Here is an 18,528-nt window from a genome sequence, read left to right as displayed (position 1 = left end):
TGATCCTGGCGCCCTCGCTTGTCCAAATGGTGTGATCTTGGGTTATTCTATGTTTCTCCATGTTTCCCAGATCTCCCCTGTATGCAAAAACTAGAGCACTTATGAATGGACTAAACCCTGATCCGAAACGTTAACCCAAAGGAGTGGGCGTGCAGTTTTACGCGTATTCCTTTAATGTGGATGTGTAGTTCTTAGTCAATGTGGGGGTCCCACTTTAAGAGCAGAGGGGCCTGCTGCAAATACGGACCTGGAAGGGGACATCCCTTCCAGATGGCAGAGACCTCGCAAGTCCTGTTGTATTCCTTTGCATCCAGGCACTTTAAGTATTTACAACGGGAAAAGCAAAACTACAAATACCAGAATGCAAAGCAAAGAAGAGGGATGTGTGGGCTGCGGACATCTGACAGTGCCAGCTTGGGATCTCCGAGGGTCATCCCATCCCCTGTATTCGAGTCTGAGGTGCTCGGGCTGGGACACGAGGGGCTGGTCCTCCCACTTCCCCCTGCTGTCAGTTCTCGCATCGCTCCCAGGGCCAGCCCCTGCAGGCCTCTCCTCCCTCCCTCTCAGGCTAGGCAGCCTGTGGGTTAGGCAGCACAGTGCAGTCCTGGGCAGGACCTTGTGGGAACAGAGCTCAGCTCTCGGATCTATCACACACACGAGGACTCTGCAGCAGCCCCGGCCGGGACATCCGTGTGCTTCAGCGGAGGCCTGCAACTCCCTGCACTCGCTACACGCCCTGCGCCCCCTGGACCCCACCTCCCGCAGCCATGCGGCTTATCCAACTTGCCCTCTTCCATGCTCTCATCCTGGCGACCACCGTGAATGCAAACAGCAAGGTGAGCAGGCGGCACTCTACCAGGCTATTGCACTGAGTATGGTTGGTCCGATTGTTTTGCTAAACGATGTTATGGCGTAGATTGTTTTCTAGCTCGGTGAGTTGCTTGCTGCACAGGGCTGTGCAACGCGCAAGCCGCAATTTCCAATCCCTTTCTCGTAGCACGAGGGGGTTATGTACCTGCCGCCGAGATCCCACGCGTACCCGCAGGCCGCCAGAACGACTACTCGCGAGATAACTCAGCTGGTTCGTGCACGTGCCTCAGAGACTCCGTGTGTACCACCAGCAGGACACCTGTCGATCCCTGCCCCTTCCCTACTGAGCTTTTCATCTCTCCTGGGCGGCTACTCAAGGGGGGCCGCCGAGTGCAGTCAAGAGAAGAGACCGTTCGTGGTGACACTATAAGTGTTAATGTTATGATTTGAGACCGATGTTTTCAATATGAAATACACTTGACATGTGTATTTGAGAACAAGTGGCGTTTCGAGCGCGGGGTGTTGGGGGGAGGAGGGTGCCAATAAGGGGGGGCACAGCCAGCATTTGCTGTGAGGGGGACTGATATGGGGAGACCTGCCCACCCATCCCTTCTTTCCGTTCCTTCTCGTATCCGGGCCACTCCCGTGAGTTAAAATAATGAGGCCAAGTTCTCACCGCTGTGCACTCACTGCGTGCCGCAGCCCTGTTAGGTGCAAAGCTTAGAATGCACGTCATGCTGCACGCTTCTTCGGTTGCCCCCGTCCGCGTGTTGTGCGCTGCTCGACTTTTCTCTGCAGCAGCTTGCGTTGACCGAGTGTAAAAGCGCACCCCTGGGGTGTATGGCGGTTCCTTGACTCTGGGGTGACAGGTCTTAAAGGGCTGCTGGCGAGGTGTGGGGTGCAGGTGCTAGCGCGTGTGTGTCCTCTTTTCCGGGAACACTTTCTCACACGTGTTCTGGGCACATCGAAGAATGCTTTGCCGGGCTCCGCGGAAAAGGCCGTTTGCAGGCGCCAGGGGGCGCTGGCACTGGGGCGCCGCCACACGCGTGCGTTATTGGGGGTTTCTGTTGGAAGGGGCAGACTGGTGCCGCTTTGCAGCAGTGGGTGGGAGCCCCAGATGCGGTGGTCGCAATAGGCTTTGTTTCTCGGGCACGTGCAGCTGGTATCAAGGTAGTTTATTTTGCACACGTGTGCCAGCTTGTTTGCCAGTAAGGGCAGCCGAGCTCTTCGGTGACAGGGGATTCTGTGGGTTGAGCAGAGGCGCTGGGGTCGCATTGTTTCTTACTGCTCCGAGGCACCCCCCAAATAACCAAATAACTGCATATGTTTCCAAACAACAACTCAACCTTTCTTTGTCATGTGCCTTTATTAATGTAGAGACCTCCCACCAACCCCTTACACACTCTCTCTCAATCTACATGTGTGTTCCCTATAGCCAGGCAACGGGAGTGGGTGCCGTGTGTTTTTATAGCGCATTGTCCGTAACGTACATGTTTCCAAGCGCACACGCTTTTGGAGCAGCGGGAACGTGGGTCCAGTCGGACACGGTGGTTTATCCAGGACCACGGACTGACTGCCATCATGTGCCAGTGCCGGGATTAAAATCCAGGTGTATTGTCCCCCAGTCAATCAGTCCCCACTAGACCACGCGCGAGGCAGTCCGTTTCCGTCTATGTTTTTTTTCTGAGCTCTGTCTTGTTGGCATGTTGTCTCTCTTTGCAGTGTCCGCTCGGCCGGGCGTCGCCTGGCTCACCGTGGACATTACCACGTCCGTCCGTTGCGTGCATCTTTTAGCGCTTTGAGGCTTTGTAAAGTGCCACGCTACTATCACCGTGTTTTAATTACACGTGTGGGGCGCTCGACCCCGCTGTACAGTTGGCCCGAAAATGTACACGGTTCCTTAGATTGCAGCGCAAGAGACCACGCAACTCACTGCATGTGTGACATCACCCAGTCCGAGGCAGGCAGGAGAGGTAAGAGGCGCTGTCTGTAGTTTACATCTATATAGCGCCTACATGGTGCATGTAAGCTTGCGTCAAACAGGGTATATCATATGTTTTGTTAGGGTTAAAATGTAAACAGTATGCTATGTCGATTGATCGTGTCGAGCTATGCGGTCCTCTGCCAGCTGGGCCTAGTCTTGCTTCGAGGCGCGTCAGTCGCCCATTATATTTTGCCATTTAGAGCGACAGCTCTCCTCCTGGTTCGCCCGGTGTTGCTGGAAAGAGCCTGGGTTGTGTTTTCTATTATAGTATGCATGCATCCATGGGTGGAAGCTTGGGGTGTGCTCCTCATTCGGGGGGAGCACATAGGTTGCGTGTCTGGGGGCATACGATCTGGGGCTGCGGGCCTTACCCAAGTTTCTACTTGCCATGGTGCCGGTACAGGACTATCTCACCCACATGGAGAGGCTTCTGGCACATACATATACAATCAGTGTGAGAAGCAGGCGTGGGGGGGGACATGTCTCTGAGTCTAAAGAGGAACCCCACCCTCTATTCAGGGACCCAAGGTGCATGACGCCCGTGAACCAACATGGTGAGGAGCTTGATGATCCTGAACCAACATGGAGAGGAGCTTGAGGATCCTGAACCAACAGTGTGGGGATCTTGAGGATCCTGAGCCAACATGGCGAGGAGCTTAAGGATCCTGATCCAACAGTGTGGGGATCTTGAGGATCCTGAACCAACATGGTGAGGAGCTTGAGGATCCCGAACCAACATGGAGAGGAGCTTGAGGATCCTGAACTAACATGGCGAGGAGCTTGAGGATCCTGAACCAACATGGTGAGGATCTTGAAGATCCTGAACCAAAAGTGTGGGGATCTTGAGTAACCTGAACTAACAGTGTGAGGATCCGGAACCAACAGTGTGGGGATATTGAGGAAGCCGAACCAACAGTGTGAGAATCTTGAGGATCCTGAACCAACAGTGTGGGGATCTTGAGGAACCTGAATCAAAATGGCGAGGAGCTTGAGGATCCTGAACTAACATGGTGAGGAGCTTGAGGATCCTGAAGCAACATGATGAGGAGCTTGAGGATCCTGAACCAACAGTGTGGGGATCTTGAGGAACTTGAACCAACAGTGTGGGGATCTTGAGGGACCTGAACCAACAGTGTGAGGAGCTTGAGGAACCTGATCCAACAGTGTGAGGAGCTTGAGGAACTTGAACACAGAGTGTGAGGAGCTTGAGGAACGGGAACCCAGAGTGTGAGGATCTTGAGGAACCAGAACCAACAGCATGAGGATCTTGTGGAACCTGAACCAACAGTGTGAGGAACATGGAGAAACTGAACTAACCGTGTGAGCACCTTGAAGCCCATGAACGGTGTGAGGCCCTTGAGGAACTTGAACCCACAGCTTAAGGAGCTTGACACGCACGAACCAACAGTTAGAGGCGGTCGAGGAACGGCAGACAGTGTACAGATTCAAGCCCATGGACCAACAGTGTGAGCAGCTTGAGGAACCTCGATGAACAGTGTGAGGATTTAAGGACGCTAAGCCAGCAGCCTGAGCAATTTAAAGCCCATGAACCTACAGTGTGAGGGGCTTGAGGAACCTGAACCAACAGTGTTAGGGGCTTGTGGAACCTGAACCACCATTGTGAAGCGGGCGAGGAGCTTTAAACCCATTAACCAATAGTGTGAGGAGCTTCACTAAGAGGCGCTAGCATCTTGGAGATATGGGCAGACCTGTGAGGTGCCCGGGTCTGCAGAGTTTCTGCACAGCCCTGTGAGCTGCTGCAGAGTTTCTGCACAGCCCTGTGAGGTGCCCGTGTCTGCAGAGTTTCTGCACAGCCCTATGAGGTAACCGTGTCTGCAGAGTTTCTGCAATGAGCTGGGCTCTGGCATCATGGAGAAATGGGCAGCCCTGTGAGGTGCCCGGGTCTGCGCAGTTTCTGCACAGCCCTGTGAGGTGCTGCAGAGTTTCTGCACAGCCCTGTGAGGTGCCCGTGTCCTCGGAGTTTCTGCCATGGGCTGGGCTCTGGCATCATGGAGAAATGGGCAGCCCTGTGTGGTGCCCGGATCTGCGGAGTTTCTGCACAGCCCTGTGGGGTGCTGCAGAGTTTCTGCACAGCCCTGTGAGGTGCCCGGGTCTTCGGAGTTTCTGCACAGCCCTGTGAGGTGCCCGTGTCTGCAGAGTTTCTGCAATGGGGTGGGCTCTGGCATCATGGAGAAATGGGCAGCCCTGTGCGGTGCCCGGGTCTGCAGAGTTTCTGCACAGCCCTGTGAGGTACCTGGGTCTGCAGAGTTTCTGCACAGCCCTGTGCGGTGCCCGGGTCTCCGGAGTTTCTGCAATGGGCTGGGCTCTGGCATCATGGAGAAATGGGCAGACCTGTGAGGTGCCCGGGTCTGCAGAGTTTCTGCAATGGGCTTCGCACTGGCATCTCGGCGATATGGGCAGACCTGTGAGGTGCCCGGGTCCCCGGACTTTCTGCCATGGGCTGGGCTCTGGCATCATGGAGACATGGGCAGCCCTGTGAGGTGCCCGGGTCTTCTGAGTTTCTGCACAGCCCCGTGAGGTGCCCGGGTCTTCTGAGTTTCTGCACAGCCCTGTGAGGTGCCCGGGTCTGCGGAGTTTCTGCACAGCCCTGTGAGGTGGCTGGGTCTGCAGAGTTTCTGCAATGGGCTGGGTTCTGGCATCATGGAGAAATGGGCAGCCCTTTGAGGTGCCCGGGTCTGCGAAGTTTCTGCACAGCCCTGTGAGGTGCCAGAGTCTGCAGAGTTTCTGCAATGGGCTGGGCTCTGGCATCATGGAGAAATGGGCAGCCCTATGAGGTGCCCGGGTCTGCAGAGTTTCTGCAATGGGCTGGGCTTTGGCATCATGGAGAAATGGGCAGCCCTGTGAGGTGCCCGGGTCTGCAGAGTTTCTGCACAGCCCTGTGAGGTACCTGGGTCTGCGGAGTTTCTGCACAGCCCTGTGAGGTGCCCGGGTCTGCAGAGTTTCTGCAATGGGCTGGGCTCTGGCATCATGGAGAAATGGGCAGCCCTGTGAGGTGCCCGCGTCTGCAGAGTTTCTGCACAGCCCTGTGAGGTGCCAAGGTCTGCGGAGTTTCTGCACAGCCCTGTGAGGTGCCCGGGTCTGCGGAGTTTCTGCACAGCCCTGTGAGGTGCCAGGGTCTGTGGAGTTTCTGCACAGCCCTGTGAGGTACCTGGGTCTGCGGAGTTTCTGCACAGCCCTGTGAGGTGCCCGGGTCTGCAGAGTTTCTGCAATGGGCTGGGCTCTGGCATCATGGAGAAATGGGCAGCCCTGTGAGGTGCCCGGGTCTGCAGAGTTTCTGCACAGCCCTGTGAGGTACCTGGGTCTGCAGAGTTTCTGCACAGCCCTGTGAGGTGCCCGGGTCTGCAGAGTTTCTGCAATGGGCTGGGCTCTGGCATCATGGAGAAATGGGCAGCCCTGTGAGGTGCCCGCGTCTGCAGAGTTTCTGCACAGCCCTGTGAGGTGCCAAGGTCTGCGGAGTTTCTGCACAGCCCTGTGAGGTGCCCGGGTCTGCGGAGTTTCTGCACAGCCCTGTGAGGTGCCAGGGTCTGTGGAGTGTCTGCACAGCCCTGTGAGCTGCTGCAGAGTCTCTGCACAGCCCTGTGAGGTGCCCGTGTCTGCAGAGTTTCTGCACAGCCCTGTGAGGTAACCGTGTCTGCAGAGTTTCTGCAATGGGCTGGGCTCTGGCATCATGGAGAAATGGGCAGCCCTGTGAGGTGCCCGGGTCTGCGGAGTTTCTGCACAGCCCTGTGAGGTGCCAGAGTCTGCAGAGTTTCTGCAATGGGCTGGGCTCTGGCATCATGGAGAAATGGGCAGCCCTGTTAGGTGCCCGGGTCTGCAGAGTTTCTGCAATGGGCTGGGCTCTTGCATCATGGAGAAATGGGCAGCCCTGTGAGGTGCCCGCGTCTGCAGAGTTTCTGCACAGCCCTGTGAGGTGCCAAGGTCTGCGGAGTTTCTGCACAGCCCTGTGAGGTCCCCGGGTCTGCGGAGTTTCTGCACAGCCATGTGAGGTGCCAGGGTCTGCGGAGTTTCTGCACAGCCCTGTGAGGTGCCCGGGTCTGCGGAGTTTCTGAACAGCCCCGTGAGGTGCCCGGGTCTGCGGTGGTTCTGAACAGCCCTGTGAGGTGCCCGGGTCTGCAGAGTTTCTGCACAGCCCTGTGAGGTGCCCGGGTCTGCAGAGTTTCTGCAATGGACTGACAATGTGAGAACCTCCGTCCAAACGGATCGCCAGTCTGATGCGCCCCTTGTGTTTCTTATCAACCGTTGACGTCCAGGATACAAAATATGGGGGGCGAGGAGGGGGCTTTATGTACATACATACATTAATACAAATATGAGAGCCCAGCGCCTCAGGACCTGCAAGGAAAGCACGGGATATCTGAGCATACTGGACGGGGGATCGTGTGGGGTGCAGCTTCTGTCAGAGGTCACCGAGGGGGTGGGTGCATGGATGTGCTGCAGTGTTACATGCTCAAGAAAGTGGTCTCACCAGAACGGATTTATAGATGACCAGTAGGGGGCGGGGTAGGCACAAGGCCCAGGGAGGCAGAAAGTGGTTCAAACGGGGCAGATGAAGGCGACTCACGGCAGGACATTGGCTAAACTGTTACTGCCCTGTGGGCAGAATCTCCCCTGTAGACACATGAACATTGAGTTGTGCTGATCTTTACACCCAACTGGGGACAGACAGACACGTACTGAGGCGCGCATGCGCACACACATCCACCATAGCTCCCCACGCTGTCCATTTCCTTCCCATATGCACCTCCCCTTATAAAAAAGTATGGCGCAGTCCTTCAACCAACTTGGCGGCCCGCCACTGCACTGCGCTTAATCCAGTGGTGTCCAAACTGTTTATGCTGAGCCCTCCTCGAAGAAAAATATTGTTGCCACGCCAGCAAATGCCAGAACTGCTCATATTGTCCATTAAAAGCAGTCACTGTACTCCCTTTTCCAATGGCCTCGTGCCTCCCCTGGGTATCCATCAGCCCCTCCTTTGGGGGCCAGCGTCACCGTTTGAAGAAAACTGGATCTTGTGTTGCCCTTCTACAGGCCTGGACACAGGAGCAAGAAGGCCGCTGGGACCACGGAACTGGATATACTTCTCAAGACTTAGACTTCAGAACTGGCACAATATCCAGCAGAATCCCCAAGAAACGGATGCAATATCCCAACTGTGCCCTCAATAAAAAAGACACAATACTCCAGATGTGTCCTTCGGAACTGGATATACTACTCAAGACTTACACATCACACCTGGCACAATACCCAGCAGAGTCTCCTAGAAATGGATGCAATACTCCAGCTATGCCCCCAATAAAAAGACCACTGCTACAGAACTGGACACAATACTCCAGATGTGTCCTTCGGAACTGGATATACTACTCAAGACTTACACATCACAACTGGCACAATATCCAGCAGAGTCTCCTAGAAATGGATGCAATACTCCAGATGTGTTCGCAATAAAAAGACACCATACTCCAGATGTGTCCTGCAGAACTGGCTACATTTCTCAAGACGTAAACGTCAGAGCTGGCACAATATCCACCAGAGTCTCCTAGAAATGGATGCAATACTCCAGCTATGCCCCCAATCAAAAGACCACTGCTACAGAACTGGACACAATACTCCAGATGTGTCCTCAATAAAAAAAAGACCACTGCTACAGAACTGGACACAATATTCCAGATGTGTCCTCAATAAAAAGACACAATACTCCAGATATGTCCTCAATAAAAAGACCACTGCTACAGAACTGGACACAATACTCCAGATGTGTCCTCAATAAAAAAAGACCACTGCTACAGAACTGGACGCAATACTCCAGATGTGTCCTCAATAAAAAGACACAATACTCCAGACGTGTCCTCAATAAAAAAAGACCACTGCTACAGAACTGGGCACAATACTATAGATGTTTCCTGGGAACTGGCTATACTTCTCAAGACTTAGAATTCAGAATTGGCACAATACCAGCAGCCCCTCCTAGAAACGGATGCAATACTCCAGCTGTGCCTGCAGAACTGAATATACTATTCAAAAGTTACACTTCAGTACCGGTATAAAATCCATCATAGTTAACTAGAAATGGAGACAATACTCCAGCTGTGCCCTCACTAAAAACACCACTGCAACAGAACTGTGCACAATACTCCAGATGTGTCATCAATAAAAAGACACAATACTTCAGATGTGTCCTGGGAACTGCCTATACTTCTCAAGACCTAGACTTCAGAACTGGCACAATAGCCACCAGAGTCTCCTAGAAATGGATGCCATACTGCAGCTGTGCCTTCAATAAAAATACACAATACTCCAGATGTGTCCTGCAGAATTGAATATACTATTCAAAAGTTACACTTCAGTACTGGTATAAAATCCATCATAGTTTCCTAGAAAATGAGACAATACTCCAGATATGTCCTCAATAAAAAGACCACTGCTACAGAACTTGGCACAATACTCCAGATGTGTTCTGTGGATCTGGATATACTACTCAAGACGTACACTTCAGAACTGGCAAAAAATCCAACAGTCTCATAGAACTGGACACAATACTCCAGATGTGTCCTGCAGATCTGGATACACTATTCAAAAGTTACACTTCAGTACTGGTATAAAATCCATCATAGTTTCCTAGAAAATGAGACAATACTCCAGATATGTCCTCAATAAAAAGACCACTGCTACAGAACTGGGCACAATACTATAGATGTTTCCTGGGAACTGGCTATACTTCTCAAGACTTAGAATTCAGAATTGGCACAATACCAGCAGCCCCTCCTAGAAACGGATGCAATACTCCAGCTGTGCCTGCAGAACTAAATATACTATTCAAAAGTTACACTTCAGTACTGGTATAAAATCCATCATAGTTAACTAGAAATGGAGACAATACTCCAGCTGTGCCCTCACTAAAAACACCACTGCAACAGAACTGTGCACAATACTCCAGATGTGTCATCAATAAAAAGACACAATACTTCAGATGTGTCCTGGGAACTGCCTATACTTCTCAAGACCTAGACTTCAGAACTGGCACAATAGCCACCAGAGTCTCCTAGAAATGGATGCCATACTGCAGCTGTGCCTTCAATAAAAATACACAATACTCCAGATGTGTCCTGCAGAATTGAATATACTATTCAAAAGTTACACTTCAGTACTGGTATAAAATCCATCATAGTTTCCTAGAAAATGAGACAATACTCCAGATATGTCCTCAATAAAAAGACCACTGCTACAGAACTTGGCACAATACTCCAGATGTGTTCTGTGGATCTGGATATACTACTCAAGACGTACACTTCAGAACTGGCAAAAAATCCAACAGTCTCATAGAACTGGACACAATACTCCAGATGTGTCCTGCAGATCTGGATACACTATTCAAAAGTTACACTTCAGAACTGGCACAATATCCACCAGAGTGTCCTACAAATGGATGCAATACTCCAGATGTGTCCCACAGAACTGGATATACTACTCAAGACTTAACGCCAGAGCTGGCACAATATCCAGCAGAGTTTCCTAGAAATGGATACAATAACCCAGATGTTTCCACAATAAGACCATTGCTACAGAACTGGGCACAGTACTCCAGATGTGTCCTGCGGAACTGGATATACTTCTAAAGACTTACACATCTGAACTGGCACAATATCCAGCAGAGTTTCCTAGAAATGGATGCAATAGTCCAGATTTGTGTGCAATAAATATACCAATGCTACAGAACTGGGCACAATACTCCAGATGTGTTGTGTGGAACTGGATATACTACTCAAGACTGACACATCAGAACTGGCACAATATCCACCAGAGTCTCCTAGAAATGGATACAATACACCAGATGTGTCTTCAATAAAATGACCACTGCTACAGAACTTTGCACAATACTCCAGAGGTGTCCTTCAGAACTGGATATACTACTCAAGATTTACACTTCAGAACTGGCACAATATCCACCAGAATTTTCTAGAAATTGATGCAATACTCCAGATGTTTCCACAATAAAAAAAGACCACTGCTACAGAACTGGGCACAATTCTCCAGATGGTTCCTGCAGAACTGGATACACTACTCAAGACTGACACATAAGAATTGGCACAATATCCAGCAGAGTTTCCTAGAAATTGATACAATGCCCCAGATGTTTCCACAATAAGACCATTGCTACAGAACTGGGCACAATACTCCAGATGTGTCCTGTGGAACTCGATATACTACTCAAAACGTACACTTCAGAACTGGCACAATATTCAGCAGAGTCTCCAAGACATGGAGACAATGCTCCAGATGTGTCCTCAATAAAAAAGACCACTGCTACAGAACTGGACACAATACTCCAGATGTGTCCTGCAGAACTGGATTTACTATTCAAATGTTACACTCCAAAAGTGGCACAAAATCCATCATCGTCTCCTAGAATTGAAGACAATACTCCAGATGTGTCCTCAATAAAAATACCACTGATACAGGACTGGACACAATACTCCAGATGTGTCTTGCGGAACTGGATATACTACTCAAGAGTTACACTTCCCAACTTTCATAAACTCTAGCAGAGTCTCCTAGAAACAGTGCACTAGCCCAGCTGTGCCCTTAATAAAAGACACAATACTGAAGATGTATCTTTGATAACACGATACTCCAAATGTGTCCTCAAAAACAAGACACAATGCTGAAGATGACTGTTCGAGAACAAGAACAAAAACTGAAGACATATTCTCCAGAACAGGAAACCCTATTCCAGATGTGTTCCCAAGAACAAGCACACAGCTTCAGATGTGTCCACGAGAATATGACGCAATAAGGCATCATACTGCAGACCTATCTTTCAGAACAAGCCACAGTGCTCAATATTTGTCCTCTAGAACAGGGCACACTACTCCAGATGTGTCCCCAAGAACAAGAGGCATTACTGCAGGTGTATGTTCCAGATGCGTGTTCAAGAATAAGACCTAATACTGGAGACTTATTCTCTGGAGTAGGAAACACTAGTCCAGATGTGTCTTCAAGAACCATGAACAATACTGCAGATGTATTCTCTGGAAGGTGGTACACTACTCCAGCTGCGTTTTCAAGAACAATACTGCTGGCATATGCTCTGTAATAGGGAACACAATAGGGCACACTACTCCAGATGTGTCCTCAAGAACAAGAACATTTCTGCAGACATATTCTCTGGAATAGGGCACACAATAGGACACACTACTCCAGATGCATGTTCAAGAGCAATACCTAATACTGAAGACCTATTCTTTGGAATCGGGCACACTACTCCAGGTCCTCAAGAACAATACTGCAGATGTATTCTCTGGAACAGGGCACACTACTCCAGATGTGTCCTCACGAACAAGAACGATACAGTAGATGTATTCTCTGGAATAGGGCACACTACTCAAGATGTGTCCTCAAGAACAAGAACGATACAGCAGATGTATTCTCTGGACTAGGGCACACTACTCCAGATGTGTCCTCAAGAACAAGAACGATACAGCAGATGTATTCTCTAGAATAGGGCACACTTCTCCAGATGTGTCCTCAAGAACAATACTGTAGACGTAATCTCCTCAAGAACAAGAACGATACAGCAGATGTATTCTCTGGAATAGGGCACACTACTCCAGGTGTGTCCTCAAGAACAAGAACGATACAGCAGATGTATTCTCTAGAATAGGGCACACTTCTCCAGATGTGTCCTCAAGAACAATACTGTAGACGTAATCTCCTCAAGAACAAGAACGATACAGCAGATGTATTCTCTGGAATAGGGCACACTACTCCAGATGTGTCCTTAGGAACAAGAACGATACAGCAGATGTATTCTCTAGAATAGGGCACACTTCTCCAGATGTGTCCTCAAGAACAATACTGTAGACGTAATCTCAGGAATAGGGCACACTACTCCAGATGTTTCCTAAAGAACAAGACCTAATACTGCAGACAGATCTTTCAGAACTGGTCACACTATTCCAGATGTGTTTTCTCTGAACTGGGCACAGTAGTTCAGATGTCGATTTCAGATCTTGACACAACTTTCCTGATGCATCCTGCACAACTGGACACGGTTGTGCGGATAGAGCCTCCGGAACTTTGTACAAATCTCGGGACAAACCACCCACAACTGGACACAGTGCTCTAGACTAGGCACGCCAAATCTGAGATGTTACCCCAGACACGGCCACCAGAAGTGGATACAGTACCCCACATGGGGGTCGTAACATTAGGCACAAGCAAGTCACACCTAAAATCAGGAAAACAAGATTCCCTACACACCGCATCTGTGAAGGAAATCCTTGGGGGTCGTTTCCCAAATCCTTGCAAACTGAATGGAGAGTACCTGTTACCTTTGCACATATGCGCAAACAGATGCCCTCTGTGCACCCCATTTTCCAAATCCCTATAAATTGCATGGAGGGTAGACACCTGTCACCTTTTTCCACTTACGTGCATAAAAGTGCTGTCAGTGCAATTTTCATCATTTGCACCACAAATTTCAAAAAAGGAGTAAAACAGGAGAAATGGCCGTCACTGCTTCTTTGTGCCCATCGTGGTGCAAATCATGTAAGTGCTGGCAGGGATTCATGCATGGCAGGCAGCGTTTACAAAGGATTCCTTTGGAATCTGCCTGCTTTTTGCGTCTATGGGGAGCAGGTGGATTCCATAGATATCTAATTCATTAACCCCTGCATGAAATTAATTCCTGCAGATTTGCACTGTGGAGCGGCTGGGGTGGTGTAACTCCACGGCGTGCCCCCGCTCCGACCTACAAATCAGTGGACACATGGAGTAGAGTAAGAAACACGCATTGGTTTTTTTTTGCATGCATTTTTGCCATGCTTTTTACGCTGCTCTATAAGGAAAATGGCCTCACGTGTATTTGTGGGAAAACAGAGGCTGTCTCGAGTGAAGTTATTTTGTTTTAAGGGCCGTTTGCAGATGTAGGTCTGTGACGAATCAACTTCCAGGGGAACCAGTCCCCCAGGGATGAATAAAGGTTTCTAAACCATCAATCGGCCCAACACATCTAGTACACCAGAAGGGATATGAACAGATTGGAAACACAAGAAAATTATAAACCTCCTCGTCCAATTTTGGTAACATGGACGTAATGGCAGGCTTATCTCTGTAAGGTTGTGGATCGTTGGTTAGCTGCAACACAGTGGAAATAAAATTATTACCCAATGATAAAAGAGACGGTCGAGTCAAGGTTGTATAAAAATATCTACTTTATTATTATCACAACAGACAGTTCTAGCACACTACAATATACCACCATCCTGTAAAAGAATGTAGCAGACAGACACTTTCAAAGAAGGAAAAGGGATGCACTCTGGATACTGACGGGAGGGTAGTCAGTAAAGAAATGAATCGCAATAGTTCAAGGATACTTGGTTTCAGCACAAAGGGAGCAATGGGTCGTAAAATGTCACTGGGGACCTCAGAGAAGGACCAGGGGGATAGAACCACAATGTATCTTTTGCTTGTAGAAGTTCTTACTGCTCAACAAGGTTGAGTCGGTTTCGGGGCGCTTTACAGCTCCTGCAACAGAGTTCAAGATGGGAGACAGCTGCGGGTATCGGGCGGCAGGCAGTTCGGCGAGCAAGGCTGTATGGATGGCTGCAGGATTGCCAAAACAGTGGTTCTGGGTCAGGAATCATCTCAGTGATGTTTGGCGGGTCTGAAGCACTGGTCGGGGCGTTTCGCACGATGTTAGTAACTGCGGCATGACAACAGTGAGCGGTGCAGTCAGTTACAGCTCGAAGGGCTCCCCTGTCTTGTTGTTTAAGGCTGACACTGGTTGATGCTTGTTGATGCACTCCTCCTAGCTTCTTCACTGCCCTTTTGTCATCCTTTAAGGCAGACGTCCCAAAGTAGAGCAAAGGGTTGCAGGCAACGGCCTTGTCTTTGGTTTAGTTCAGAGACTCTCTGGCACTTCCCAGCTAAAAAGCTTGCTTGCAGAGCCTAGCAGGGAAGGCTGTGTGGTGACTGGGTACCGGCTCTGGAGCTGCTGGAGGGTTCTCTGGATTCAGTATCTCCCTCTGTTCCCTGGGAAATCTTTAGGGGAGGGATCTTGCTCCCCTCTTTGCAAATCCTGGCCTTCCTTCATTGGCAGAAGCTGTAAGGCAGACTGTACATTCAGCCAGGTTCCAATGGTGAGTTCTTCTTGTTACTCCTTGTGAAGTGTTCAGATGATCTGCCCAAAAGAGGGGCTTAACCATATTTTAAAACCAAATGGGTGGCAGCGATTGGTGTAGGCTAAGCCTACCATAATGAGCCAATCCTGGGTCCCTACCAACACTCTTCTGTTATGTGTGAGGCACAACCAGAGTGCTTTACAACAGGAAAGCTAAAGGGGTGAAAATATGTACAACTAGGTCCCACCCATCTTCCTGTCTGTTGTTCATCAAAGGGTCTCTCTGGTTAATTGAGCTCTTTGTGGGTCCTGATTAAAGCGACAGTTCTCCCTAGAAGCTGGGGCGAGACCAGACTTTCGGTCGCCACCAAACCGCATACTTGTACCTTTTGAATGGGGTCCCCCTTTGAGGATGACTACTGTAAACGCTGTCACAGACATGACAAGTCTCTGCCTTTGATACTGAGAGGCAGGAGCTGACTTCAGGTTGACACAGTGCATATTAAAGGTTGTTTGGGTTTTCCTGTCCTTTGTTAGTTCTGCAACTTGGCCCCCCATGGGCCTGTTTGAATTAACTCTGATTAGTTTGTGAAGTTGCCACCAGAAGCTAACAAAAGGCAGGGCGGATCCATGTTAGTTAATTAGGCCGGCCATGGCAGGAGGAAGATTTGCCTTACCCCTACTGAGATGCCTTGAAGCACTCTTGGCTGTCATATTCCAACTAAATGTGAGAGGGGGACTGCACCTGTAGGCTGTGTCTACCCAGAAAACACAGTTCTTTGTGTATGACGTGTGGTGAGCATACGAAAATGTGTGCGAATTAGCCCCACACATTTTCCAGAGGTTAATCTACCATCATTCAATTTAATTTAAAATGTCAAAAAAGCCCAGGCAAGTGCACGCCCACAGTGCAGCTGTGCAGCTGGTCGAATTCCTCACATGGTCACCCTTTAGGGGTTTAGAAAGACTGCTGGTAGACACTGCTGCCTGTCTGGTTGCAAGTCGCTTGAACTGTTGCCCACTGCATGGCTCTTCAGATTGGAGACATGCACTCATAGCATTGGCATTTGCAAGTACTCAGTGCTGGTTGAAGCACCACTTTCACCAGTGCCCGTGTGTTTTCCAGGAGTACGGGCCAGTGGCATATCCAGACTCTTTTGACTGGGGTGGCCCAAGTGGACCAGTGACTTATGCAGGGGTGGCATGAAGTATGAGCGCACACCCACACACACACATAATGATCATAGTTTAGGATAATGGGGTGACACATGGGGTGGCCAATCAGATTCCAGGGGCAGCACCTGCCACCGCAGGCCACTCCCTGGAGACGCCACTGGAACAGGCAGCGCCACCATGTTATAGGCCAGTTCTGATTGGGCTAGTGGTTAAACTCTGGCTACAAGAATTACTTGTCAGTTATTTTGTAGAGTTCCTCAGCAGAGAAATTTGGTAATGACCAGATTAGACTTCAGCTTTGAAGGCACGCACCACTTCAGGTGTCACAGTTATACAGAGGGCTAGTCCCAGACAGGAGTAAGTTTGTGGTATGCTCAACGCAAATACTGTAAGCAAATAGAACAACTTGATTTCTGATTGAAATCACACTGTCCACAGTGGACCGTGTGACCGACCAGGCAGCGGCAACAAGAGACCAGTGAGTGGGTTTTACCAGAATTTCAATGCAACCATGACAAGGCCCCATCGGGAATGCTTGTAAGGTGTGCAGTCATTGGTCAAGACTCAGGGTGCTTACTTGTATTTTAACCTGTTTAAGTAGTGGGTGGTGTTGGATACCTCTGGGTGTTTGTCCTTTTTTAGTAACAGACTACAGCCAAGTATCACAATCCAACTGGCCATCCATCTCTTTTAAGTATTACAAGCAATTCTGGATGTCCTTCCCACGACTGATGTAATGTCGTTTTAAAAAGTCTGAGATGGGTGGTGTCTGAGCAAGGTGGAGTGGCTGAATGAGTAGATGGAGGGTGGAGCACGTTGAGTCTTAGAGATGTTGAAATAGGGAAAGGCTGCATTACTATAAAAGGGGGGCGGAGAAGGCTTATTTCAGTGAAAATGAGGAACTAAGGTTTTGTAATATGAAACTTAAGAGAGCAGCCCTGATAGGGATTTCAAGTGAAACTTTGAGAATGATTTTAAGAGAAAGCCTGAGACTGATTTTAGGAGAATTCTTGAGAGTGATTTTAGGTGAAGCCTTGAGAGTGATTTTAGGAGAAGTCCTAAGAGGAATTTAAGGAGACGCCTTGACATTACACTGCTGTTTTACGTTAATGAATATATTTTAATGTGCTTTTTATTGTAAGGCCCTTATTCATGGATTTATTTGCATGTACAATGGGGATTTGCGGCCAGAATGGCACGCAAATCTCCAATTCCATGAATCAGGGTCCGGTGCCAGGGACGTCATTTCACCAAAACGCCAGGGGAAGCAGCAATGACATCATACGTCCCCTGACCTCTGATTACATCAAGGGAAGTGATGCGATTTGACCCAACCCCGAAGTGACATCACAGGACGTGAAGGAACACGACCTTTCGGCCCTTGATAAAACAGGAAGGGGCGTCATATAGTATTGTTCCTATGTTCACAGAGAAAATATGGTTACGATATCACTATAATGTGATGTACATGTCATACAAGAATGGATCACCTTATGTATCATTCATATCAGTGTGTATAGACCCATATTACCAAATTACTGTGAATGCAAGCAGACACCCAAGACCAAATGATAATGATGTGTTATTATAAAGCACTTAAGCTTAAGCGCTATATATAGATATATAGAACAAATATACATGCAATTTCACCCAACCTGTGTTGGTACTCATTTATCGACCTCAGAATGATGAAAGGCTTAGTTGAGGTGTTTAAGAACAAACTAAATCAGTGATTCACCCCCTGAAGTGTGCCTGAAATAAACCTTTAATGAGTCTAGCAATTATTGTATAGAAGTCCAGAAATACAAATGATGTATTATTCCTATTCTTTCTTATTTAGGGTCACTACTCAAAGTGTTAAACTAGTGCAACCCCATTTTTTTTAAGAGGCCTGAGCAAGAAAGCCAGCCACTCCAGAAACAAAGAACCACATGGCACTGGCCACAGCCAGCCCAGGAGCTTACATTTAAACATGTTTTTTAGGGTAGCAATGGAGACCACAGTGGTAGCAAGAGAGACCTCAGGGGTGACAGGTGCGACCCCTGGCGGCCCCCAAATGAGGTCCCTGTCCAATGCGCTTTGTGAAATATTACACTGCTTCTTAGCATGCTCGTTCTAATTAGTTGCTTGTGAGCCTTTTTGGAATGTATGCTCTGGAACTTCATTTCCTGTGCGCCCGATTGTTGTCGCCTGCTAATGAGGCGTTCGCCTGGGGATGTGGGGTTTAAGAGCTCAGTGTCAGCGCGAAGCGCTGACGCAAAGTCTTTTAGGCTTAAGGGACTGGGGGTGCATCACTCTGTCCATGTGAGCTGAGTCAAGTGCTGCCTTTAAGGACCTTGCCTGTTGGTGTTATGTATATGTGGAAGAATGGCTCCTGGTAACAGGTTAAGGAATGTCCTGGACAAATATCTCAATATGG

General features: G+C 49.1%; 1 protein-coding gene across 1 annotated transcript in view; it reads left to right on the top strand.

The window, feature by feature from the left end:
• The first annotated feature begins 577 nt into the window (after positions 1-577).
• OLFML2A (olfactomedin like 2A) overlaps positions 578-18,528 on the top strand; it is a 243,460-nt gene continuing 225,509 nt past the window's right edge. The window contains exon 1 of the mRNA XM_069609445.1: positions 578-836. Coding sequence (XP_069465546.1) covers positions 768-836 — 69 coding nt within the window. The 5' untranslated portion in view covers positions 578-767. The remainder of the gene's footprint in view (positions 837-18,528) is intronic.

The sequence above is a fragment of the Ambystoma mexicanum genome, chromosome 8 (assembly GCF_040938575.1).
Source record: "Ambystoma mexicanum isolate Mex_15411 chromosome 8, UKY_AmexF1_1, whole genome shotgun sequence".
Taxonomy (NCBI): domain Eukaryota; kingdom Metazoa; phylum Chordata; class Amphibia; order Caudata; family Ambystomatidae; genus Ambystoma; species Ambystoma mexicanum.
The sequence above is the reverse complement of the archived record's forward strand: the minus strand, read 5'-3'. Positions and strand labels throughout refer to the sequence as shown.